This window comes from Vombatus ursinus, unplaced genomic scaffold (assembly GCF_900497805.2).
Source record: "Vombatus ursinus unplaced genomic scaffold, bare-nosed wombat genome assembly UNPS02007284.1, whole genome shotgun sequence".
NCBI classification, from domain to species: Eukaryota; Metazoa; Chordata; class Mammalia; order Diprotodontia; family Vombatidae; genus Vombatus; species Vombatus ursinus.
In genome coordinates, this window is record NW_020947062.1 from 21,070,720 (window position 1) to 21,096,403 (window position 25,684).

The 25,684-nt window shown below is 36.7% G+C and overlaps 2 protein-coding genes across 3 annotated transcripts in view; one reads left to right on the forward strand and one right to left on the reverse strand.

Moving 5' to 3' along the window:
- Positions 1 to 301: 301 nt before the first annotated feature.
- Positions 302 to 856, reverse strand: LOC114033526 (atherin-like). Its single transcript, XM_027849040.1, has 2 exons — positions 625 to 856; positions 302 to 567 (listed from the first exon to the last, which is right to left on the reverse strand). Exons 1-2 carry the CDS (start codon positions 854 to 856, stop codon positions 302 to 304), a joined length of 498 nt encoding a protein of 165 aa, XP_027704841.1.
- Positions 855 to 25,684, forward strand: part of PCBD2 (pterin-4 alpha-carbinolamine dehydratase 2) — a 51,259-nt gene continuing 26,429 nt past the window's right edge. Inside the window, exons 1-3 of one of the 2 annotated variants that reach the window (XM_027849196.1) lie at positions 1,178 to 1,352; positions 8,467 to 8,598; positions 24,021 to 24,197. In XM_027849196.1, coding sequence (XP_027704997.1) covers positions 24,159 to 24,197 — 39 coding nt within the window. In that variant the 5' untranslated portion in view covers positions 1,178 to 1,352; positions 8,467 to 8,598; positions 24,021 to 24,158. Of the gene's footprint in view, positions 954 to 1,177; positions 1,353 to 8,466; positions 8,599 to 24,020; positions 24,198 to 25,684 lie in introns of those variants that run through there. The other variant, XM_027849194.1, reaches the window with a different exon arrangement.

A 25,684-nucleotide genomic window follows, 5' to 3' on the forward strand; every position in this document is an offset into this window, starting at 1 on the left:
CAGAATTCTGCCAAATTTCATACCACATAAAAAGTATAAATTCTATATATACACAGAATAAATGAAAGAGAATAAATACAAGTATTCAGAATATCATTATCTTTCTATCAGCATATGTGGTATATGATATAAGCATATAATTCTATATAAGTATATATTTTATGGAAGCATGTCTATATGTAAGTATATATAGTATATCATATATGTATAAATTCTATAAAAGCATATATAGGATAAATATAAAGAGAAAAAATAATATATATAACTAAAGTAGTTTATTGGACTTTGAGTAACTCTCCATTCACCTTTTTGGCGAGACCCCTAGATAATATGAATGAGCCCAAACCGAATCCTTAGCAATTTTTCTAGGGCCGAGGGGGGGGGGGGGGGGGGGGGCAGGTAAGAGAAGCGGGTGATTAGAGGCTGCCCGGGGACTGCGCAAGCGCGGCGGGAGGGCCTGGCGAGCGGCGCTTCGGGCTTGCGGCGCTCGTTCAGGGCCGGCGATGGACGCTGTCCCCGCCGCAGCTGCGGGGAGACCTTGCTCCTGGAGAGCCGGTGCTTCCTCCGCTGTCAATAAAGTTATTTCCACGCATGGTCCCAGCCCCCGAAGGGTCCTTCTTTAGCTCTCCCGCCGCCAGGCCCGCCGCCCGCCGGAGCTTGTGGGCCTGAGCAGCCCAGGCCGCCACGGCTCAGTTCGGGCGGACGCTGCGGCGGCGGCGGCGACAGAGCCGCCGGGGCTCGGGGCGCGGGGGCTGCCGGGCCGGGCGTAGCGCAGGGGCCCCGGCCGCGGGCGCCGCGGCTCAGGCAGCTCCGCGGGCGCCTCGGGGCGGGGCTGCGCCGCACTGCACGGGCCCATGTCGGCGGCGGCGCTGGGACTCCGGGGCCGGCTTCTCCCCGCGCTCCTTCGGTCGCCGTGGTTCGCTCCGGGCTGCCGCCGGAGCCTCTCAGCCATGGTGCGTGAGTGAGGCAGCGAGGGCGGGCGGGCGGCCCCGGGCTCCGGGGGAGCCGCTCGGGGCGCGGGACGCGGGCGCGGGCAGGCCGGGGCGTGCGGAGGGCCGGCCCCGGCTGCCCAGGAACCTTCCAGGAGTGAAGGCCGGGTTCCCTTCCTGCCGCGGGCCCGCGTGTCGGCCGCGTGGTTCTGCCCCCGTTGGCCGGGACTGACGTCTGACTGCGGGGTCGGACTCGGGGGCTTGGGCCCCGGGTGTGAATCCTACCCGCCCCCCTAGAGCTGAGGGGCTGCTTAAACCGAATGTCACCGTCTGTTTAAAAAGTCAGGTCAGGCCAGAGATGATTCATCCGGAGAAACTGAACCCTGCCGGCCTCCATCTGCACAAGCAAACTCAAGGAGCTTTGTAAGGGATTCATTTTAGGTACCGGTGTGTCGGAGCTCTTGCTATGAAATCGTTTCTGAAACATAATTAAGCTTTTTCATCAATTTTGCTTCTCTTGATATATAACGTTACGAATTAGAAAGTTCTATGTGAAGATCTGTACCATATAAAAGCAGTCACTTTCTAATGAGACCATCTTCGTGTTTGACATTAATGATTATTCAATGCGGTTCAGTTCACTTGTGTATTTTTTTTTTAGCATCATTTGAGGGTTAAGTGATATATATTTATATACACATATGCTTACATGTATACACACATTTATATGTATATGTAAATCCATCCATCCATCCATCCATCCATTTATCTTTTACCTTCCTGTCAATGTCCTTTCAGCTATCCAAAGCTGTTTTAAAATTTTTCCTTTTAGTCAAAACAATTGTTCCCCAAACCAGACTTTAACTTATACCACCACCTAGTGGTGAAAAATAACTTAGACGTCGCAGATCTTGTGCTGTTTCACAAACAGTATTCAACAAACTATATTTTTACACAGCTGACAGACAGGTAGAGAGTGCAATATACCATCGTGCTTGTTGATTATACAAAAAAAGCATTAAACACCAATATGCCTCATACGTGTTTGACATGTTTCATGTATGTTAAAATTATACAGGATTCCTTAAAACATGTTAAAACAGTGAGAACTTTGATGACTCTTTGATTTTTCATTTCATTTGAGGAGTAAAATAGGGACACAAATGCTTTCTACTGTCATACAGGTTGTCCTGTACAGATTCTACATGGAGGAGCAATTCTCTAGAATTATTATTATTATTATTAGGTATTAGAGATGCTCCTGTTCTAAGATATTGTGCTGTTTATATCAAGCACCAGAATATTGCAAAATTTCATGATTGATATCCATAATGTCTCAAGAGAGTTTGGCATAACTGTCTTAGGAAAAAACAAGTATGTGAAGAATTCCTTTTTTCTAGACTATGATATAAAATTAAATAGACACTAGATGAATAATGAATCGGGCCTAGAATTGAGGAGAAGGCGAGTTCTTTTTTAAAAAAATAGATTTTTTGTTGATATCTTGTTTTACATTGCCTAGATGCTCTTCAGTGTCCTTATTCTTACTTCCTCAGTCAGTCAACAGATTTATTAAGTGCCTACTGTGTGCCAGGCACTGTGCTAAGTAGGCTCTGAAGATACAAAGAACAGCAAATGATAGTTCTTGCTCCCTAGTAACTCATAGTCATTAGACATACAGGGGAGGAAACATGCAAACAGATCAATACATTAAAAAAAAATTGGCATTATATGTAAGGTTTCTCACCTGTTGATCCCACCTCTACAAAGGAGTGGGGAGATTCTTTTCTTTGGGGATCAAACTTGTCTTTTTAATTTTGCAATTAATTTTTGATTATTTTATGGTTATTCTTTCCATTTTCATTATTGTAATCATTATGTATATTATTTTCCTGGCTCTGCTTACTTCACTTTGCATCAATGTTCATGTAAGTCTTTCCATACTTCTATATTAATTGTTTCTCATAGGATAGTAATATTCCATTACATTTCATGTACCAGTTTATTTAGCCATTCCACAATCAGAGGAATATCTACTTTGTTTCCAGTTGTACAGTTGCTTTTAGAAAATTTAAAATACCTACATTTCATAATATAGTCCTCTCCTGTCCTCCTCCTAGAGAACTCTCTCTTATAGGAAAAAATTAAAAAGAGAAAAAGAACCTAGTTCAGCAAAACTAAGGGACATATCAACCAACTCTTACATTTTATGCAGTGTTCTGCACCAATAGCCCCCCGCCTTACATAATGCTTTAATGACTTTAAGCTTGCTTTTGAAACAGAGGCTCATTTTTTCTCTATCAGTGTTCTTCTGTGAGGGGCAGTTAGGTAGGGCAGTGGATAGAGCTCTGGCCCTGGAGACAGAAAGACTCATCTTCTTGAGTTCAAATCCTGCCTCAGACATTTACTAGCTATGTGACCCTGTGCAGGTCACTTAGCCCTGTTTGCATCAGTTTTTTCATCTGCAAAATGGACTGGAGAAGGAAATAGCAAACCACTCCAGTATGTTTGCCATGACTGAAATGACTAAACAATAAAAATTATTCTGTGAATACTTTATGACAGCTAGTCATGGAATGCCACAGTCTACAACTAACTTAAATTGTAAGCCATCTAAATTGTAATGAAGATGGGTATGGTAGGGGAGAAAAGGCTTCAATATATCAACAGAGGTTATTTGTAAAGGATGTCATGGCAGAGATGTATAACCAGAAAAGGAGGTGGCTCAGTCATGTACCTACACTAAAGCAAAGGATAACTGATAAACAATTCTCATACTTCATTGGTATTCATGCAATTATAAGAGTGGGTGGGCCCCTTCTAGAGAGTTTGCAGGTGGACATAAGAGTCAGATAGAATGAAAAGACCTAGGTGAGCTGTGTTGTAAAAAGGAAAAGAACAGACCCATCACAATATGTCACTTAAGGGTACTATAACTGAAACATCTCAGGCAAGAACCCATCTATTGTTTTCTGTTTTAATTTTTTTTCTAGGTGACATTGTTAAAGTATTTACAGTTATATTGTTTATCTTCTCTGATGTGTCATCAGGACATGGAGGGGACACTGGAAACTCAAAGGCTATTCTAGTGTAGTACAAGCTCTAACATTTAAAAAAACTCAAGTTGGAAAGGCTCTGAGTATGCTTTTATGGATTCACTTTGTTATTTTTGTCTAAGGACTAGGTTAGCTAAGCCCAGAGATGGTCATACTTGGTGGCTGGCCAGTGAGTGATGAATTGTTTTGGCCATAGCAAGTCATAAAGATCATCTAGTAAATCTTTGCAGGATGCTTCAGTGGGAGGGAAACGCACTGCAGGAAATCACAGATACTTCGCGTGTTGTGCAAGATGATGAGCATGGAATAGGCCAACTTGTGCTACATACCATTTGTTTGTAATGCCGTGGCTTGTTAGCTGTGATGAAAACAAAAGGTCTGCGAATTCAGAACTTGGTGTTATTACTACTTTCTTGTAAGAAGAAGTTAAGTAATTACTTAAATTCCTTTTCTGACAGTAAATCAGAGACAGGACTTGAGACTGCTTGATGGCTGGTCCTCTTCACTCTGCCATGACTGCCTCTCATATTCTCTAATAAAAATAATTGCTAAAGATTTGGAAGAGCATCAGGTTTGTTGCCATGCATACTACTGCTGCTGTGGTTATGTTTGCATGTGACCCTTTTAGCTTTTGATGGGGAAAAACTGTCAGTCATTCAGCTAGCATTTATTAAATGATTACTGCATGGCAGGTATTGAACTGAGTTCTGGGGATTCAGATAATGGCAAAAATACAATCACTGCTTTCAGGGAACTCACATTCTAATGGGGGAGACAATACATGAACAATTATGTGCATAAAACATACATGCAGTGAAGATGGAAGGTAATCTCAGAGGGAAGGCACTAGCGGTGGATGGGACAGGGTGACTGGGAAAGACCTCTTGCACAAAGTGGGGTTCGAGCTGATTGTAAAAGAAAGTCAGAGAATCCAGGCATGAGACACAAGGCGAAATGGTGTCAAGATGGGGGATTGAGCGTAGTGTACAAGGAACATCCGTGTAACAGGATTGTAGATTGCGTGGAGAGGAGTAAAGTATAAGATAACTGGAAAGAGATGAAGGGTCGAGGTTGTTATGGACTTTCAAAGCTAAATAAAGGATGCTATATTTAATCCCTGAGGAAATTGGAAGCCACTAGTATTTATTGAGTAACGGAGTGACATAGTGAGACCTGTGCTTTAGGAAGGTCACTTTGGTAGTTGAGTGAAGGATGGACAGGAGTTGGGAGAGACTTGAGGCAGGGAAACCAACCAGTGAGCTTATTGTAGTAGTTCAGGTCTGAGTTGATAAGGGCCTGCACCAGGGAGGTGGCAGTATGAGTGGGAAGAAGGAGACCTTAATAAGAGGTGTTGTGGTGGTAGAAAAGACAATACTTTTCAATAGATTGTATTCGTGGGATACGTTTTCTAATAGAGGGGATGAGGATGACACAGAGGCTGTGAGCCGGAATCAGCGGGGTCAAAACTAAAATAGAAACAGGGACCACTGACCTATACTTAAGGATCCCCGAAGGCTGTATTTACTCAGAAAACCACATATTTATATCATCCATGTTCTATTATATTTTTATCTTACGATTTTCCAATTACATTTTAATCTGATTGGGGCATGTTTAATACTGCTGGCCTGGGTGAATCATGGTGCTCTGGGTGGGAAAAGGAAACTGGAAAGAGGGAAGGGCTTCTGAGGATAGATCATAAATTCTGTTTTAACCTGTTGATTTTGAGACGTCTATAAGATATCCAGTTTGAGAGAGGGATCTCTGATTCTTGGTCACAGGGGATATCCCTAAATTGAGTAGTGTCTACAAAGTACATGCTACTGCTAGCAGGAGGCAAGGGACTATGGAATACATTCATCCCCACTCTGGGAAAAACAATTTAGTATGTATTTTGATGAGAAAGGATAGTAAGCATCATATTATACTAAGGATAACATTGTTATAAAGGAAACAGGTGACTTCTGAAAGACCTTGATTTAGGTTTTAGCCTCTTCCTACTTGCATCTTTTTTTGTAGTATTTTTCAGTACCTTTAAAATAAAAAAAAATAGATTTTTATTGATAATTTTTGTTTTTACATCACTTATATTTTCCCCTTATTCCCTCCTTTCTCTCCTCTTAGAGAGTGAGTCCTTATAACAGAATTTTTTAAAGAGAAGAGAAAACAAAATTCAACAGAAGCAGTCAACACATCACAAAAATTTCACTTTGTATTGGTATGTTATATGTTCTGCATCTGTGGACTCCCATCTCTGCACAAGCTCAGAGGGCAAGGAGAAATACCTTAGCAGAACTCTTCTTTGAGGCCAAGCCTGTTTTTTATAATTTTGTGATGTTCAGTTTTGTTGTGGTTGTTCTTTCCAGTTACAGCATTGTAGTCATCATGTACATTGTTTCCCTAGTTCTGCGTATTCATTTTGTATCTTTTTATGTGTCTTTCCATACTTTTATGTATTCATTGTGTTTGTCATTTCATACAGCCCAGGAATGTTCTGTTTCATTCTTGTACCGCAATTTATTTAGCTTTTCCCCAATTGAAGAACATTTACTTTGTTTCTAGTCCTTTGCTACTACAAAAAGCAGCGTCTTTAACATCAAATCAAATAGTGGAAATTTATGTCCTTAATGTCATATTGTTTTTATTGATAAACCTCCTTCTGTCTCACCTTGTAGAACGTGTGTGTGTGTGTGTGTGTGTGTGTGTGTGTGTGTGCGTGCTTATTTCCCTTGTCCACCTGCTTTGAAGAAAGAATAGGAAAAATTCATTCTTGCTGAGGTATGAATGAGTAATAACAATTTAGCAGATCTGAATTTGAAGGAAGAGACTCAATTGAATATCACTCATCAATGAGTAGGTAGAAGAGGAATTTTTTTGAGTAGGAAGGTGTTTTGTAGTATCCTTGAAATTGCATCCTATCATGGAATGCTTAGTGTGCATGTATGAAAGATATGAAATCACATATAAACTTATCTTATTTTTGGCCCATGTACTTTTTGAGTAGTGCTGAATGCTTGTGAAAGAGTAAATTACTAAGAATTATTTTCATGCATCAGAGTACTCATATATTAGAGGATACTATTATTTTTCTTTTTTAAAATTTTTATTCATTTTGAATTTAAATACAGTAAGACAAAAAAGAACATTTCCATATACACAGCACAACATAAAAAGAGGATTCAATAAAAAACCATGAATTTCACACTGTTTATTTTTTTTGAAAAACTATGTAATAAATACTATACATCATTTTCAAAGCCACCATGCTTTTCTGTGCTTCCTTCTAAGTTTTCTTTTGTTCTGTGCTGTATACTTAAAATTTTTTTTCTCCCTCCCCCTTCTCCCTGCCCTAGAGAAGGCTACCATTAGACACAGATATGTATGTATATGTGAAACCATACTATATATAATTTTTTGTTTATCAGTTCTTTCTCTAGATGTGGATAGCATCTTCCTTCATAGATCCTTTGAAGTTGGTTTAAATATAATAGTCAAAATGACTTGGTCCTTCAAAGTTGTTCTTAGAACAATATTGCTGTTGCTGTGTACAACATTCTCTTGGTTCTGCTCATTTCACTCTTCGTTATTTCTTGCAAGTCTTTCCATGTTTTTCTAAAATCAAGCAGTTCATCATTTCTTACAGCACAGTAATATTCCATCACAATCATATACCACAACTTGTTCAGCTATTCCCCAGTTGATGGGCATCCCTGTAATTTCCATTTCTTTGCCACCACAGGGAGCTGCTGTAAATATTTTAGAACATATAAGTTCTTTTTCTTTTTCCCTAATCACTTTGGGAAACAGATGTAACAGTGATAGTACTGCTGTGTCAAAGAGTGTACACAGTTTTATAACTCTGGGCACAATTCCAGATTGCTTCCCAAAATGGTCAGTCCACTTCACAGTTCCACCAGCAGGGAATTAGGGTCCCAATTTTTCCACATCCCCTCCAACATTTGTTGCTCTCCCATTCTATCATTTTAGCTAATCTGATAGGTGTAAAATGATATCTCAAAGTCATTTTAATTTTCATTTCTCTAATCAATAGTGATTTAGAACATTTTTCCATGTGACTATGTATAGTTTGATTTCTTCATTGAAAAACTGTCCATATCCTTTGACCATTTATCAATTTGGGAATGACTCTTATTTGATAGTATTATTATTATTATTATTATTTTTTTGCTTTTTGGTGAGGCAGTTGGGGTTAAGTGACTTGCCCAAGATCACACAGCTAGTAAGTGTCAAGTGTCTGAGGCCAGATTTGAACTCAGGTCCTCCTGACTCTAAGGCTGGAGCTTTAGGATCCACTGTGTTATGTAGCTGCCCCCGATACTATTATTTTTAAAGCTTCTTAACTTGACTGGACATGAATCTTAAAAAAAAAACAAACTTCAATACAAAATGCTGTAAATTTGACTAGTAAATTAAAGATATGTCCAAATTCTCATTTGATTATATTTATTCTCTCTTATTAGTCTGCAGAATCTCATTGGTTAACAGCAGAAGAAAGGAACCAAGTTATACATGACCTCAAAGCTTCAGGATGGTCAGAATTAAACGAAAGAGATGCTATATATAAAGAATTCTGTTTCAAAAATTTTAATCAGGTAAGTGTTGGTGTTATATTTTTGTCATCTTCCACTGGAAATGTTTCAGATGCTGTTGCTCTTCACTACATGTGTTGATGGGGATAAAATTGAGAAATCTGGAGAAAGAGTCAGTATTGATCTTTAAGTCAGTATGAAGTCAAAAGCTGTGCAGAGTCACTTCTCTTGAGCATTCCATCCAGGGCACCAAGCCTAGTAGGAAATAAGGAACAGCAATAGATAGTCAAGTTGGGGATTCAGATCACAAGGAGTGTGGAAGAGCTGATTCTGATTTAACCTAATTCCCAAAGTTTTGGTCTTTTTTGGAGTCTGTGTTCCTTCCTTAATCTCATGCTTCACTGACTTGTTGACATTTTTGTAGTCTGAAAACATTGTATTCCTTCTTGACTCATTCATTTACTAAGCATTTATTAAATGTGCCAGCCAGTATGCTAAGTATTGGATACATAAAGATAAAAACAAAACCATTGCTGTCCACAAGGAGGTTGTATTCTATTAGAGGCAATACATATACATAGATAAATAAATGTAAAATATATACAGAATAAATGCAAATAGCTGATTAGTTAGGCTTTGGGCTCAGTTGACTGGCCTCCCATGTTCTCTGTCCAGAGTCAAGATCTCTCCTTCAAAACTCTATGCTCAACTCATCTGAGTTCTCTACTTACATTGTTTCTTATTACCCATCCTGTAATCTACTTTTCCTGTTTGCTCAAATTTCCCTTCATACAATTGTTCCTTTACCGTCTCTTAATTTTCTTCCAGGTTTTAAAAGTTCCCGTGTCATTCCAAGCTTAAAAACTATACCTTGAGCAGTTCTTTAACTCTTTCATCTTTTGTTTGGCAGTTAAGTGGTACGGGATATAAGGACTGGGCTTCGAGTCAGGAAGACCTGAATTCAAAATCAATTCAGACTATCTGTGTAACCCTGGACAAATCACTTAACCTCTGTTTGCACCTGTAAAATGGGAATAATAATAGCATCTGCCTCCTATCAAATGAAATACTGTACTTAGCACAGTGCCTGGCACATAGGTATATACATACACACACACATATTTACATATATATCTATCTTTCTGTATAAATGTAAGCTACTACTACTATTATTATTGTAATTTTGAGACAATTTTTGCTTTTTTCCTCTTTGGATCTGTAGCGCTTATGACTTACCCTTCTCTCAGCCCACAAAACAGAGTATAGATATTGTTATGAACCCTATTCCATATTTGTTCAGTTATTTTTATGTCTCTTTATGTCTTTATGTCTCTTTAACACAAAACAAAGAAGTTACTTGAGGCCAAGGACTTCATTCATTTCAGTCACTTAATATAATTCCTAATGCCACCAAGTGAAAATAGGAAAGAAAAAATGTTCTCGTTGAGGATAGTATTTAATGATACCTGCTTTAAAGGTGTACTGTTACTGTATTCTGCGTGTCTCCCCTTCCTTTCTCTCCCCCCATCTCATCTTCTTGATTATTACGTGCTGTGTGGATAAGCTACAGAGCAGATATTAACTGTGTCTTACTCTTAGCTTTTTGGTATGAGACTTAGCCCTTGAAGAGCAGATTGTTACTACTGATTCATGTTATCAGGAATGTTTGGCAATGTCATGGAACTTGGTATCATGGTGTGCAATCCCTCAGCAGTAAATTGGGAGTTGGGTGTTGTGTTTTCAAAGTTTTTTGGCATTTGCATGTACTTGCACCATCATGAGTTTTGAATGAACTTGAATATGTGACAGTGCATTTTGAGGGTTGTGGCCCAAGGTGTCTGATGGTAAGTTACTGCTTTTGCACAGTTTTTCAGCTTGTGCTAAGCTTTAAAAAAACAAACAAAACAAAAACAACAAAAACAAAAACAAAAGCCATAACCCTGAAAGAAAAAAGAAAAATAGAACTTCATTTAACCAGAATCCAAGGAAATGGAACACTTTAATCAGCCAAAATTTTTTTCTTCATTGGACTTTTAGGAAAAAGAGGCAAATTCCAAGAATATAAATCAAGATCAGAGGTTTAGTAAAGAAGCTAACTTTAACAGTAAACCAACTTAAAAGGTACATCTTCGGTTTAGCAGCTCAGTCCTACACTTTGTGCACATATGGGATTCTGCAATGGTAATTGACGTTCAGAATATTGACCTCAGGGCTTTGCAAAGAATGACTGTTATGTAGCGTATATTGGCCATAAGGCAGAAAACTGGGTGAATATATTTTAGAAACTTTTTCAGCGACAAAACTTTTTCTTTCCGGTTAATAAGGAAACACCAAGCTCATGTACCTTAAGCATTTTTGATACTTAAATTTTTAAATGGATATGTATTATTTTCCTATACCATTAAGATAAATGGGTTACAAAATAAAATTGCGTTTAGTTTCAATTTTTTGGATCATTTTTAAAAATAAAATTTTATTGATGTCTTTTTTTTATATTGCATAAATTTCCCCCTCTACTTCTCCTGCCTGCTCCCAAAAAGCTATCCCTTATAATAAGTATTTTTTTTAAGAAAAGAAAGAGGAAAAAGAGAAAAAATCAGCAAAGCTAATCAGTTAATTGAAAAAATTGAAAAAAATTGGACAGCATTTTCAGTGTTCATATATTGTGAGCCTCCCACCTCTACAAAGGATAGGAGATGATATCTTTTCTTATCACTTCCCTGGAGCCAAATTTATTATTTTAATCTTTCATTTTGACTATTTTGTCGTAGTTTTTCTCTTCATTTACATTATTGTAATCATTGTGTATATTGTCTTCTCACCTCTGCTCACTTCACTCTGCATTAGTTCGTGTTATATTTGTTATTTCTTGTAGCACAGTAATATTCCAATTCATTCATGTTCCACAATCATTCCCCAATCAATAAATGTCTGTTTTGTTCTTTGCTACCATAAAGAGTTCTGCTATAAATATTTCAGTGTACAGTAAATGGAGCTTTTCTTTTTATCAGTTTCCTGCTTGGGGTAATTTTTGGGGGTATCTTTTAGTCAAATGGTATAGACATTTTAGCTACTTTATTTGCGTAATTTCAGCTTATTTTACAAATGGTTGTACTATTTCACAGCCCTATCAGCAATGCATTATGTGGGTGACTTTCCACTACCCCTGCAACATTGCTTATTTCCATCTTTTGTCATCTTTGCCAGTTTGTTGGGAGTGGTGAAACTTTAGGATTATTTTGATTTGCATTTCTCTTATTATTAGTGTCTTGGAGAATTATTTTTTTAAATAAATTTTTCTTGATTTCTTTTGTTTTTTCATATCATTGTAATTTCCCCTAGTGCCTTTCCCCTTTCTAGAGAGCTATCTCGTATAACAAATACTTTTTAAAGACTAAAAAAAAGGAATAGGAAAAAAAGTCAGCATAACTGATCAATACATAGAAAAAGTCTGCAAATGTGTATAATTGCACAACACGTGTGGACCTTCTCCCTCTGCAGAGGAATGGGGTGAAGTTGTCTTCTCATATTTCTTCATTCGAATTATGGTTATTCTTTGTGATTTTGCAACACTCACTTCTGATTTTTATTTTTTGTAGTGGTTCTTTCTATTTACATTGTTGTAGTTACTACATATATTTTTATTCGTGGCTCTGCTTATTTCACTCAGCATTAGTTCTTATAGATGTTTCTATGCTTCTCTGTATTTATCACATTCTTCATTTCTTATAGCACAAAGGTAATTCCATTGCATTCATGTGCCACAATTTGTTCAACCATTCCCTAGTCAACAGGTGTCTGTTTTGTTTCCAGTTCTTTGATATTACGATGTTACAAAAAGTGCTTCTGAAAATATTTTTGCATGAACAAGAACTTTGTTTTTATCAATCGCTTCCTTGGGGTATATACCTAGTCATGGAATCTCTGGGTCAAAAGGTATGGGAATTTTATTTGCAGTGTATTTGCATATTTTCAAATTGTTTTCCAAAATGGTTGTACTGATTCACAGCCCCACCAACAAGGCAGTAGTGGGCCTGACGTTAACTATTCCCAATCTATTGTAATTTTTGCCAGTTTGCTGAATGTGAAGTGAAGCTTCAGAGCTGTTTTCCTTTGAATTCCTGTTTTATTAGTGATTTGGAGCATTCTTTAATATTGTTGCTAATAGTTTGTAATTCTTTTAAAAACTTTTTTAGATAATTTTTGATAGTTTATAAGGATTTGGTTTTCTGTCTGAGAGTTTTGGTCTCTGATGTGATTATTTTTAAAGGCTCTATGTTCATTTTGAAGATCAGATGAGAACAAATACCTGTAAATCTATAAATTGAAACCTGGATATATATGCCAATTATAGGTGTGTTGAGTAGTCATTATACTTTAAGCAGCTACTCTTAGCTCTTGCTGGTAGTACTAGAGCAATGAGTTGTGCAAAATTATACTGTTTTTTGAGAACAGTAAAGAGTATAGTATACCATAATAAAAATAAAACATTGTGATCTGGTGACATGGTAACTAGCGATTGAAATGCTTAGAATGCCTGGTCCCAAAGGTGCTTGGCATTTGTAAATGAGTTTGGATTTTCTGGTCATCTAGATATATATAAAGGGTAAAGCCCTGTGAGTTGTCATATAAATCTGCTTTTAGGTGATTGGCACCTGCAGGGAGTATATATTGGAAAAATTTTAGTGGACATGGACTTAAAAAGATTGAAGGTGGCTAGCTTTTCACAGCAACACTTTGAGAAACTAATACTGTAAGAGGCTGGTAATTAATATCTTAAAGGTTGGTAGTCTTTAAGCACTGAAACAGTTATCAGAATTGATTTGTTGTTTATGTTTTGTTTTTTCACATGTGTAAAATCTCTCTTTGATATTAGAAACCATATATAGAATATGTATGACATTCTAATAGAAACTGAAAAATGCAAAAAAGGACTGGTAAGACATTGGGCCATGAATGATCTAGGAACACCAACCACATGCCTTGTAAAGCATTATTTTGCATATTATGTAGTTTAGCGTATCTGTGTGTACCAAACAAAATAAATATTTGTGCTTTGGCAGATCCTGTTATCTTACTGTTTTTTCCCCCTAGGAAACTGTTGTGGAATATGACACTACCTACTGTATTAGTGAAAAGGTAGATTTTTATTATTGTTTTAGTGTATATGTTAAATTTTTTCATTTAGTCCACATAACCAAAATGTGATAGGTGTATAGAACATGTGAGAGACATTACCTGTAACTTCCATAAGTTTGGGAAGTAATATAATTTTAGCCAGAATTTAAGAGAAGTCCCATCACTTCCCTCCACTCCTCCACATTCCCTCTAGGACCTCATGGTAAAAATTTAGGCTGGTGGATACATTGGTGAACTATTATTCTCTGAGGCTCCAGTGGGACTGTTAGATACTGCAGGACCCATCTGGAGCTCAGCAGCTGGAGTTTGGTGTATCAGTGTCTGTGTCCTCGAGGGAATGGTAGTATTCCGGAAGAAATGAAGGCTAAAAGCATTATCATTTTTATTCATTTTACTCTACCTTGTTTATATACTACTCAAGATGTAGATCTGACGTGTACTTTCAAAAACATATGCATTGGATAGACTTTGGGAAATGTAAAACAGGTGCCAGAAATGCAAATATGAAACTAAATTGCAGTGTGAAATTGTTGTGGTCATTATACTGTTCTTTAATAAAAATGGACTTTTAACTGCATCATTTTTTCTTAGTTGTGTTGTAAATCTTCTGTTTACAGGATTTAGTCTGAGTATTTAGTAGAAGTCTAGCAGTCATGAAGTATAATTTCCTCAGTGGTCTTTGTCTTGCCCTTTTACAGATGGTGTAAAATCAGGTGTGTAAAAAATAAAAAGCAGTTGAGTTGACGTGAAAGATATTTCAGATTTATGCATTACAGATGATATCGTGTGATTAATGCATTCATTGCTTTTTATTGCTTTTTACAGATAATGCACTTGATGCATGGAAAATTATGTGAGTTAAATCTGTGCCAGGTTTTAGAGACTATGAATATCAACAGATGTTATCATACAAGTACCATAATTATTATAAGATCAAGAAATGTTTATGAAATACATAGACATAAATTTCATTTATGTAAATTGCTATCTTTAATAAGAAACTTTAGCGTGAATGGTTTAAATTGTAAGAAATTGTAGAGGAGATTAGCTTGGTATAATGCAGTCACAAATTAGTTACCTTAAATTTAAGTGACAAGAAAAGTAGTACTTGAGTTATATTGCTCAGGCACTCATTGCTGGTGCTACATAAGTATGTTTAATGTGAATTAATAATGTTGCCCTATTATTTGCAGAAAACAATCTATTTATAGAGAACTTAAATAAAATTAATTTCCTCCTTGCTCTTTTCAGTTCCATTTCAAATTTTTTCTGTTGCACTAGCTCCCCTGCTTTAGCAGAGCTGTAACTAACACTTCCGTCTTATACAGTAGGAGTTTTCCAAAAGGTTTAAGTAAGTTTGAATCCAGTTATTTGCTCTTTGTCTATTTCAAAACACTGTCATAAATAACAGGTGATTCAGCAGGATCATCAGTGGTGAAAGACATCATCATTGTTTTTTCTTAACAGACCAAAGGGTTGCATTCTTTTCTCTGCTCTAAAGCAGACTAGAACTCTCAATGTTAAGTTCTTTGTTAGTAGAGATTGTTTCATTCTTGGTATTTGTATCCCTATAGCTTAGTAGAGCGCCTAAGTGCTTAATAAATGCTTGTTAATTGATTGATTTCATTGCTTATCTTTAACCATGTAGCTTTCTGCACTCAGAAGAGACCCCACTAAAAACAACGTGACAGAGTATGAGTACATTTGTTTCTTCTAGCCCTTAGATATATATGATTGCCTTTGCTTTTCTTGTTCTCCAATAAAAATAAATTACTAGCATTTTCTCTCTTCCCTTCTAGGAAATAATGTTTTGTAAATAGTTTGTTCTTACTGTGCCTTCCTGGGGTAGGTCAGATAGACAAATATTAATCAGGTAGTAAATAAACATTTGTTAAATGACTACTGTATACCAAGCACTGAGCTAAACACTGGAAATACAAAAAGAGGCAAAAGACAAACCCTGCCCCCAAGGAGTTCACAATCTAATGGGGGAGACAACAAGCAAACAAGTAAGTGCAAACAAGCTGTATAGAGGGTAAATAGGAAATAATTAAAAGAGGAAAGGCAATAGAATTAAAGAGGGTTGGGAAATGCTTCTTGTAGAAGATGGGACTTTAGTTGGAACATAAAAAAAAGCCAGGGAAGCGCGTAGGCAGAAATAAAGAAAGAGAGCATTCTAGGCACCAAAGAAAATGCCCACAGGTGAGAGATGGAATGTCTTGTTCATGTAACAGTAAGGAGTCCAGTGTCACTGGATTGAGCAGTACATGGCAGGAAGCAAGATGTAAGAAGACCGGAGGAGGTCAGTTTATGAAGGACTTTGAATGCCAAACAGAGAATTTTGTATTTGATCCTAGAAGTTCACTGGAGTTTATCGAGTAAGGGTGTGTGTGACGTGATATAAATTGCACTTGAGGAAAATCACTGTGGTAGCAAAATGGAGGATGGTTTGAAGTGGGGAGAGACTTGAGGTAGGTGGACCCATCGGCAGGCAGGTGTACTATAGCAGTCAATAATTTTTAGAAATAGAGAAACTGAGATAGGGAAAGAAAGCCCAGGATTTCTTGGTACCCACAATAACTCTTATACTATGTTACAGTGAAACCTCTTTAAAAGATATACTGTGTCCATATTGGACACATATTGGAGCACTTTTCCATGAGTGATCTGCAAAAATAAACCAGGCTATATTGATTGTAGAGTTACTCATGCACTGCTTTGGAGTAATCACCTATCCTTTACCTGTATTGTTATATTTCATGGTTTTTTTTTTTTTGTTTGCTTTTTGATGAGGCAGTTGGGGTTAAGTGACTTAGCCAGGGTCACACAGGTAGTAAGTGTTATGTGTCTGAGGCCAGATTTGAACTCAGGTCCTCCTGACTCCAAGGCTGGAGCTCTATCCACTGTGCTACGTAGCTGCCCCCTTTACCTGTTTTTAAACCAGTCCTATCTAATCAGCAAACATTGCTAATGAATCCCCATTTTGTGGCCGTACTGACAGCCAGCAGAGTATATGTAACTGAGCCACCTCCCCATAGTATTTTCAATCTGACTATGCAAATAAATGCTTCCTAAGTAAACTAGGAACGTAGACATGCACCATATGCCTCGACCCAATCCATTTAACCCTGGATCCAAAAGCAACATATTCTTATCACCGTGATCCCTCGTGCTGCCGTTAATGTTATAACTAGTGCTGGTGTTGAAGATGTAAAGGAGTCACATTCACTGTTTTATCTCTTACAAGGCAGTGCAGATACTTATATCACCTTTAACAGATGAGGAAACTTAGGCACAAAAATGTGAAATGACTTAGAATGAGGATTTGAACCAGGGTCTTCTGATATCAGGCTCAGCATTCAAATGCAAAACCAAATGAAGTTGTGGTTTCTATACTTGTTGACTTGACTTGATGGACGTGAACTGAGTTTCCCACAATGTTCTATTTAGTGACTCTTGCTTGGATATGTAAAAGCTCCCTACTCTAAAGACTATATAGTTGGGGAGACAAGACATGGGAGAGACTTGATAATCAAACACCGAGGTAAAATCAGATACCAAAAAAGCATTATACATAGAATTGTATCCTAAGGATTCTCAGCATTTCTAAAATCGAGTCCTTTCCGTTTCTAATCCAAACTGGTCTCTTCCTGTTCTTCCTGTTTTCATCAGTGGGCCACTGTTTTGAAACCTCAGAATCCCATTGTATTTCCTTGTTTAGTTATCAAGTCTGTTCTTATACTATCAATTATTCCTTATGAGGAGTTGTGAACTGGTGGGATTCTGGGGGTGCAGGTGGGGATGTGAGTGGGAGATCTGAGAGATTGGGGTGAGGATCTGAGGGGGATGGGGGCAGGGATCTGTGGGGGTGAGGATGAAGGCAGGAGGATCTGGGGTGTGGATCGATGAGATGATGGATCTGTTAAAGTTCTTAAGTGAAACATCTTCTCCAACCCCCACTTCTGTTACCCTAGTCCAGACCCATATTGCCCAATCTTTCCCTGACTCTCATCCTATGCTTATTACTAAGTTAATCTCCTTATAGAATGTTTTCATAGTGTCATTCCCCTGCTTAGAATCCCTCAATGGCTCCTTGGTTTTTAGGAGAAAGTCCAGGCTTCTTAACCTTGCATTCGAGGCCCTTCACCTTTTGACCTCAGCCTATATTTTCAGCGTTATTTCTTATTCATACGAACCCTCTTTTTGATCTAGTTTTACTTATTGTCTCCTGTATATATCTTTGTACACATTGTTTCTACTCTTTCCTGTTCAGCCTGCACAAGTTACAGTCATATTTCTATCTTCTGAACTTACTAGCACCTATTGTTGGCAACATTCATTTGTAGCTTAATAACACTGCTTCATGTTGTCGTTTGTATTATTGTTGTTACATTATAATTTACTTTGTTGAGCTTCTTGAAGAAAGGAATCACACACACACACACACACACACACACACACGCACACACACACTGTTTCTTCCCACAGCATCCAGCATTATACATAGAGTCAGCTGGTAAGCTGCCACCTAAATATTTGTAAGACTGTTGAATGCCATAGGTAATCCCTATCAATGCCTTTCAGAGTAACGCTTTTGTTTTTCATACTTCTGTTTTCAGCAAATTATATAAAGATCTTTCCTCTTCCATTGGTTTCCACCTTCCCATTTCTTAGAGCAGGGATTTTTAACATGCAGTTTGTGGCTGGTTTTCACGGTTTGAATTTGGATAGGGAAAAATTACATATTTATTTCAATGTACTTTATTTCCTTTATAATCTATATATTTTATTTTATGCATTTAAAATTATTATTCTGAGAAGGGGTCCATGACACAAAAAAAGGCTAGACCCTTTTCTACTAGGTAAAATTAAACAGTCCATGTCTGTTGTGTACTTCTGATGACGTGACGTTGGGAGTAGAATTTTTAATTGTTAGTACCATAAGTGCAAGACTTAGAACAAGTTCATTGATTATACTTAAGAAGGAAGCCATCAGTCTTGGTGCAGCTCTAGTATGCTATTTAGTAGAAGGCTGTAGGACTCTCCAGCTATTTTTCTAATGGCATTTAACCTGTACAAAGTAAAATACTTTGTAAGTCTTATTGCCAGGAAGACCTCTTAGTGAAGTCCTATAACTCTTACAAAGGTGTCATGCTTAGGAGCCTATTCCAGTTAAGTACAAACTCTTATCTTTAGATTCTATTAATTGTGGTTATTTTACTCTGCTTCCTTTTTCTGTTAATGTAGCATCATAGAAGTTCCGTTATGACCCTGCCATCCTTTGGCTGATTTCTTTGATATTTGTTTATCTGAGTGTACAGATTAAATAAGTATCTGATGCATTTTAGTGGAATTATAACAAGCTTAAAGAAGTATTGCTTTAAAATCATTCTATATACAGAACCTGGTTCAGTAAGAGGTTCACTTGAGTTGAAGCACATCTGTATGGAATTGAAGGTTAAGACTTGCAATTTTGTGATTAGATGTTGAGAATGATAAGGTTTTTGAATTGATCAAATTTACTCCGTCCAGGGCATAGAGGTAGAGTAAATTCAAGATGTTGATTATATTATTGGAGTGGGACAGACACTTCATTGTCAGCTTTTGGATGATTTTCTCCTTTTTCTTCCAGATAAGGAGAAGACAACAACAATAGTTACGGAAAGTTTGATAGCTCCCAAATCTATTTCTGTGTGAAATGTAGAACCTAAATGAGAGCTTTTCAGCACAAATCTCATTTTACCCAAGAGAAGTGCTGTTTGAAATCTAGTCCTAAGTTATTTTTACACCTTTAAAAAAAAAAGAGGAGGCTTTAAAAAGGATTTAAGAAAGCCTGTGTATTCTCTGGAGGTTTTTTATGAAACTATCAACAGGACATATAGTCTCACAGGACATGAGGAGATGCCATTCAGTAAACTAAAACAAAAAAAAATAGTAAACAATTCCTTTGTGGCCTGAAAGAGTTAATGTTAAGCTCTTAAGTGTTTCCTCCACTTACTAAATACTTTATAGGTTTGTTTGGCAGCTTAGAAATAGGTGGCTTTGAAAGAGCTTGTTAGCCTCTGAATATGAGGAACCAGATATAAAGAGATACTGCATAGTATAGCATCCATGTTAAATTGAATGTGTCAGTGAATAAGAGACTCTATTGCATAAACTGTACTATCTCAACCCTTTGTTCCTCTTTTTTTTTTTAAAGTTGCATGTTTTCACTAAGTTTAACTTTTGTAAGTTTGCTGACATGTTGCAGGGATCAGTCAGGTCTCTCAACAACAGCACCACCAACAACAATAATAATAATCATACCATTACATTTGTATGTCTTTTACTTTTCAATATTCATTTGATCATTTTTTTTCATTAACTTATTAAAGACCTAGAGTAAACACCACTCTTAGTTCAGAACCACAGAGTTATCTTCATGGCCATGTAGAATAGATGAAGTTCTAATTTTTATAGTGTTATTTGAAAGTTTAAAAGAGAACTTTGTAGAATGGAATTTACCTAAGAAAAATGGAGGGGCTGTATTGATCCTAGTAAATCAAGCTCTTTAAATTATCCAAGGAGGCAAGGAAAAAAAGTAAGTGTGATTAGGCAGCACTAAGATCTAAGAACAGTAACAATAATATGAGAACATTTTCAAGAAATTTATCTTAGATAAAGATTTTTCAATTTAGTAAGAGTTTTTTCATAGTAAATTCAATATTTGTAAAACCTCCATCACAGTTCCATATTTGCCCAGTTCTTTCCCTCTTTTGGCATATTCTAGTAGGACAGGAACTGTGACTTAAAACTAAGATTTCTATCTGTTCTAGGTGTATCTTTTTTTATTAACTTGGGCAGGTTAGAACATGTTATTTTTTCCAGTTCATTATTATTTTTAATAACAGTAACAAGTGGTTTTCACTGGATATAAAATTTAAATAGTGATAATATGCTGTAATCTCTTTTAAGATATTTGTCTGGTGAGAATCATTTAATGTAAGGTTTCTTTAGGAAATTTTGCCATGATGAATGATCCCAAAGAGCTTTAAAAACATGACTAATGACACTAAGCTGAGTTGTGGAAAAACTGCTTCTCATTAATGAATTTGTGCTGTATCATTCTCAGTAATTGTTGTGTCTTGGTTCAGAGCACAGTACAGTATCTAATATCGTGGCATGCTTATGAATCCCCACAAATGCTTTCTTTTCAAGTCCTAGTACATCACTTTTTTCCCTGCATTGATCAAAGGTTGGAAAACTTGTTTTATATGTGTAGCCAGGGTATTTCATAGCTGTCTTACATTCTTAATCTTTTGGCTATTTGGTTGAAATATATCCGCGCCTCTTAAATATTGAAAACATAATATCCTTTAAACTACAACTGCAGAGTTAAAATGAATTTTATGTGAAATATTCAGTTGTGGACCACATCTTCAGCTTTTATATGCCACAGTGGTCTTGTTTTTTCCTTTCCATTGTCTGATAGTGAGGTCATTTTCAGTCCTCTGAGAAATTCTATTCCCAGCCAGATGCGGCCCATATATTAAAAATAGCACCTGTGGCTAATATCACAGCAGCTTACCATAAATTTACATGGTAACTAGGATTATATCTGTCATGACTGCTAAAAAATGTCTAGATTTAATTTGATTTCCAGTATTGTAGAAGCTATCCAACATTTTGCTTCATAACTATATTTTAAAAGTTAAAAATCACTCCATTGTTAAGTTTTATAGCACTCCTAGTGCCCATTAAGTTGATTTGTTCAATGGAGGTCAGAGTAAAGCAACTTGGCTACATTAAGATCGGAAACCAACCCATTTGTGACAAATTTAGTCCTTGAGTGTGAATCTTCTCAACGTCTCTGCACTGATTGGATTCAGGTGTAGCTTATGTCAGTAGCATTTAACCTCAAAAGAATGAGCAACATGATTTGCTTGTTATAAATTATAAAGTATTTTGCATTTGCTTGTTTTAATGTAACTGTTGACTATGTTGACCTGTGCTTGACTGCTATACTCTGCCTGAAAGAACTGATTTTGAAGTCTAGGCTAGGCTGGTAGGTGCTCCCCCCCCTCCCCATTTATATGGTCCTTACAAAAATTGCTTCATTTCCCATTATCCTTTGAGTCATCTCCCACATGTTATGATTTGTGCACCTGCATAGTTATAAAATTATTTTGGGGTGTCATTTTATCATGTTATTCACTAACTTCCTAGCATTTATGAATATAATAAGTGATTCACTGTAAATCAAAATAATTTAACAGGGGTTGGATTATGAATTCCTACAGTATCTACCAGTTTGACATGTGTTGTTGCTAGAAGCTGGTAGTAAATTTCCATGCCATGAGAAAATTAATTCAGAATCCAGAAGTGAATTTGAAGTGCTAGCTCAAATACCTGGAAATTTAACATTTTTTTCAACATACATTATCGATTAACATGTTCTTTAATTTGTACTTTTAATTGACTTAACAACAATCTTATTTCTGAGTTAGGAAGTTGTAAGGTCAAGTTTTGGCATAGCAGTCAGGACATATTACAGCTGCCTCGAACTAGATCTATTAAGTGTGTGTTACCTTCTTTTTAGGTAGGTACACAAAAAGGGAGGCAAGTTCTTTCCTGTTGATTTTTCAAATGGAAGTTTAAAAGATCCTTTTAACATCCCTAAGGAAGAATAATAATAGCAAAAACACAAGGGGATATGTGTCCATTAGTACATACACTTAATGGTGGTAACAGTGGTCATAATGATTTGAAATGGAAGAAATATTAAATTGATATTGTAGATTCTGTGTATCTAGTATTGTCAGATAATAATGAACCTCATACTATTGGAAGTTAAAGAATATTGTTAATGACAAATTCAAAGTCTAATAAAACAATACTGTCTTATACTTTAACATAAAGATCTTATACTATTGACCAGTAATGAATTTAGCTATTTCTATCTCTACTTGCTTACTAGTGATATAAGAACTAGGTGAGTGAGATGTATGTTGAGCTTCTTGAAGGAAATGCACACAGGGGATACTAGATATCCTTTGATTTCAGTAACTTCTTGGAGGTCTTTGATGGAGAATGATGTATAATATATCTCTGGACTCTAGTCTTGCAACAGCATCAAGAGATACAATGTTGGGGGAATTTAAGCTCTCTGAAAAATATTTGAGTCCTTTGATTTCTCTATAAGAAAAATGGTCAAACTTCTTTAACAGGTTTCCTTTGAAAGTTAAACATGGTTAGGACTTTCCTGAAAATGGTATAACAGTGTTTTTCTCTAAATTTCCCAGTGTAGTTACAGACAAATGAAGAATCGTGGATTCAAGGAAATACTTTCAAAAAGGAAAAGGAATTATGTGGTTGCTTCTGTTCTTCACTACATAGATTTATTCTGGATCTAAGTTAGATTACAAAAAGGCCCAGAATTGATCTCTTGTGAAGTCAGCATTTGTAAATACAACTATTAGAGTGATGCATTTGTCAATATGTAACTATAACTTGTCTTAGAAAATCTGTTAGTTTTCAGAGAGTGGCAGAGTTTTCTGTATTTCTCTTCAGCTCAGAACTGAAATGCTTAAATAATACTTGGAGTGAAACACAAAACAGATTGCTATTTTGAACTACTAATGGTATATTAACTTGAGTTTTATATATGTATATATAGACAAGGTTATATGATTTGGGCCTTTTGGAATAACATCATCCTATCTAAAGGAAAGCAAAAAACATTAGACCTTATTTTAAATTATTGAATTAGTCAACTTGATTTGAACTTGGGATAATTATTTTTCCATTTTTAATGTTTGAGTGAATTTCAACCTTTTAAAGCATCTAGGCCTATATTATGAGGAAGAATAAAACTATTCATCTGCAGATTTTGGTTGCCATGTTTCTTAGATTCACTTTTGGATGAGCATGATATGCCAATTTCAAAAGAATTGTGACTCTTTTTTCTAAAATAATAGGTACATGACTTTCTCTTTATCTGGTTGGATGAATAAATAATTTTAAAGGTAAATTGCTTTGAAAAAGAATAAAAAACCCCACACAATTGCCTTCTAATAATTTTTTTCACAGCAACAAAACTATGTCCTAAATATTTTTCTGATATGATATTTTATGTCTATAATTAAGAATGGACTGCCTGGTAAAAGTTGGGAGAAAGAAAAGGAAAAGATTACAATGGACCTATTTAAAAATTAACCATTACTTGCCAAAAGCCCATCAGAGCCATATAGCGGACATCCGTTAATCCAGTGGTTAGCTGTTTCAGGCTTTAATGCACACTGTTTTACACGTTAACGGGTTTGAAGTTCCAGGCCAGAGCTGACCTTTCACATCTGCTCCTTTCACAGTAGGAATCTCCACTTACTGCATCCTGTCAGAATGGATTAGAGTGACAAAGCACAGGACTCACTTTGGCTGCAATTTAGTTTTTGATCAGAATTATTTCTTTCACAAACAATCACATTTGCTAAAATGTTACATCTGCTATGAAAACCACTGGCAGTTCCTCAGTTTATCAGTATGATGTGAGTATAATTTTTCATTTGTTTTTCATAAAATGGCAAACCAGCTTATGTTTTTTTGTGATGTATGTGTGTATACGTGTATGTTGGTTTCTGCCTTTCATTTTTTGAGCTTGGAAGGAAATTTGCTTATATCTTTAAATTAACATGAAGCTGACTGAAGACTTTTGGAGATTTGAGTGAAATTGTTTTTGTTGTAGAACACAATTGTTCATTTGGGAGCCAAGACTCTAATATTATTTCCAAAAATTATTAGTGGTGGTTCAATGTTTTCTAACACAAGGAAATGTTTTTGCTTTCTGGGTGTGTGTATAGTTTTCATTTGGTGAACTGGAATCTTTGTATTTCCATTTTACCCCACTGTCCTGTCTAATGATGTAAACATCTCTCTCTTTATCCTGTTGCACATCACCAGAGCCATTGCTATGTCTTGAGATATTTGGGTTATAGAAAGCTTTGGAAGCTTAGTCTCTTACTTCCTTTGAAAAGGAATTGCTCTATCAAATGGCAACAGAAGATAGAAATTTATTGAAATATCTCTTTAGTGAGAAACTGTAATATGGCATACTGGATAGAAGGCTGGCCTTTGATGCATGCTGGCTGAGTGACTATGGACACTTTCTTTAACCGTAGGCAACTCTTTAAGTTGATAAGTTAGAGGTACATAGATAACCAGCATTTGTATAGGCAGTTTCTACTCTGAGAGTTCCATATACTGATGGACTCATAGACTATGTCTCCTTAGGGGCAGGTAAGTGGCACAGTGCATAGAGAGCCAGGCCTGGAGCCAGGAAAACCTGAGTTCAAATCTGGCCTCAGACACTTACTAGCTGTGTGACCCTGGGCAAGTCACTTAACCCTGTTTGCCTCTGTTTCCTCATATGTAAAATGAGCTGGAGAAGGAAATGGCAAACCATTCCAGTATCTTTGTCAAGAAAAACCCCAAATGAGGTCACAGAGAGTCAGATATGATTGAGAAAACTGAGAGCAACAACATCTCCTTAGCATACAGAATACATTTTATTTCCTGGTCCGTAAGCAAAGACTGGATTACTATTTGTCAGGCATAATGGTCAAAGGGATTCTTTTTCAAGAAACAGTTGTACTTGATGGATATTGAGGTCCCTTTCAACTATAGAATACCTTCTATAATCATTCTTCCTCCATTCATGGCATAGAGTCTGTGCTGGGTGCTCAGAGGCTGTGCCCACAAAAAGTGAGCTCTGACAGGAGAGGGTGAGTAACCCTCAGTTTGAAGAGACTTGTTCATCTCTAATGGATTGGCCGTCAGGGGTACATTTTTTCTGTCTTTCAGATAGATAAACTAGCAGAATTAGAATCAGGCCTAGAAAATGTCTTGCCCAAAGTCATACAAAATATTTATCCTTTCTAAGAAAAGACATTGTGAGACATGCCATAAATTTGGTCAACCCCAGGGAAATTGTACCATACTAGAGACTGAGTATATGTTCTGTTCCTAATGCTAAACA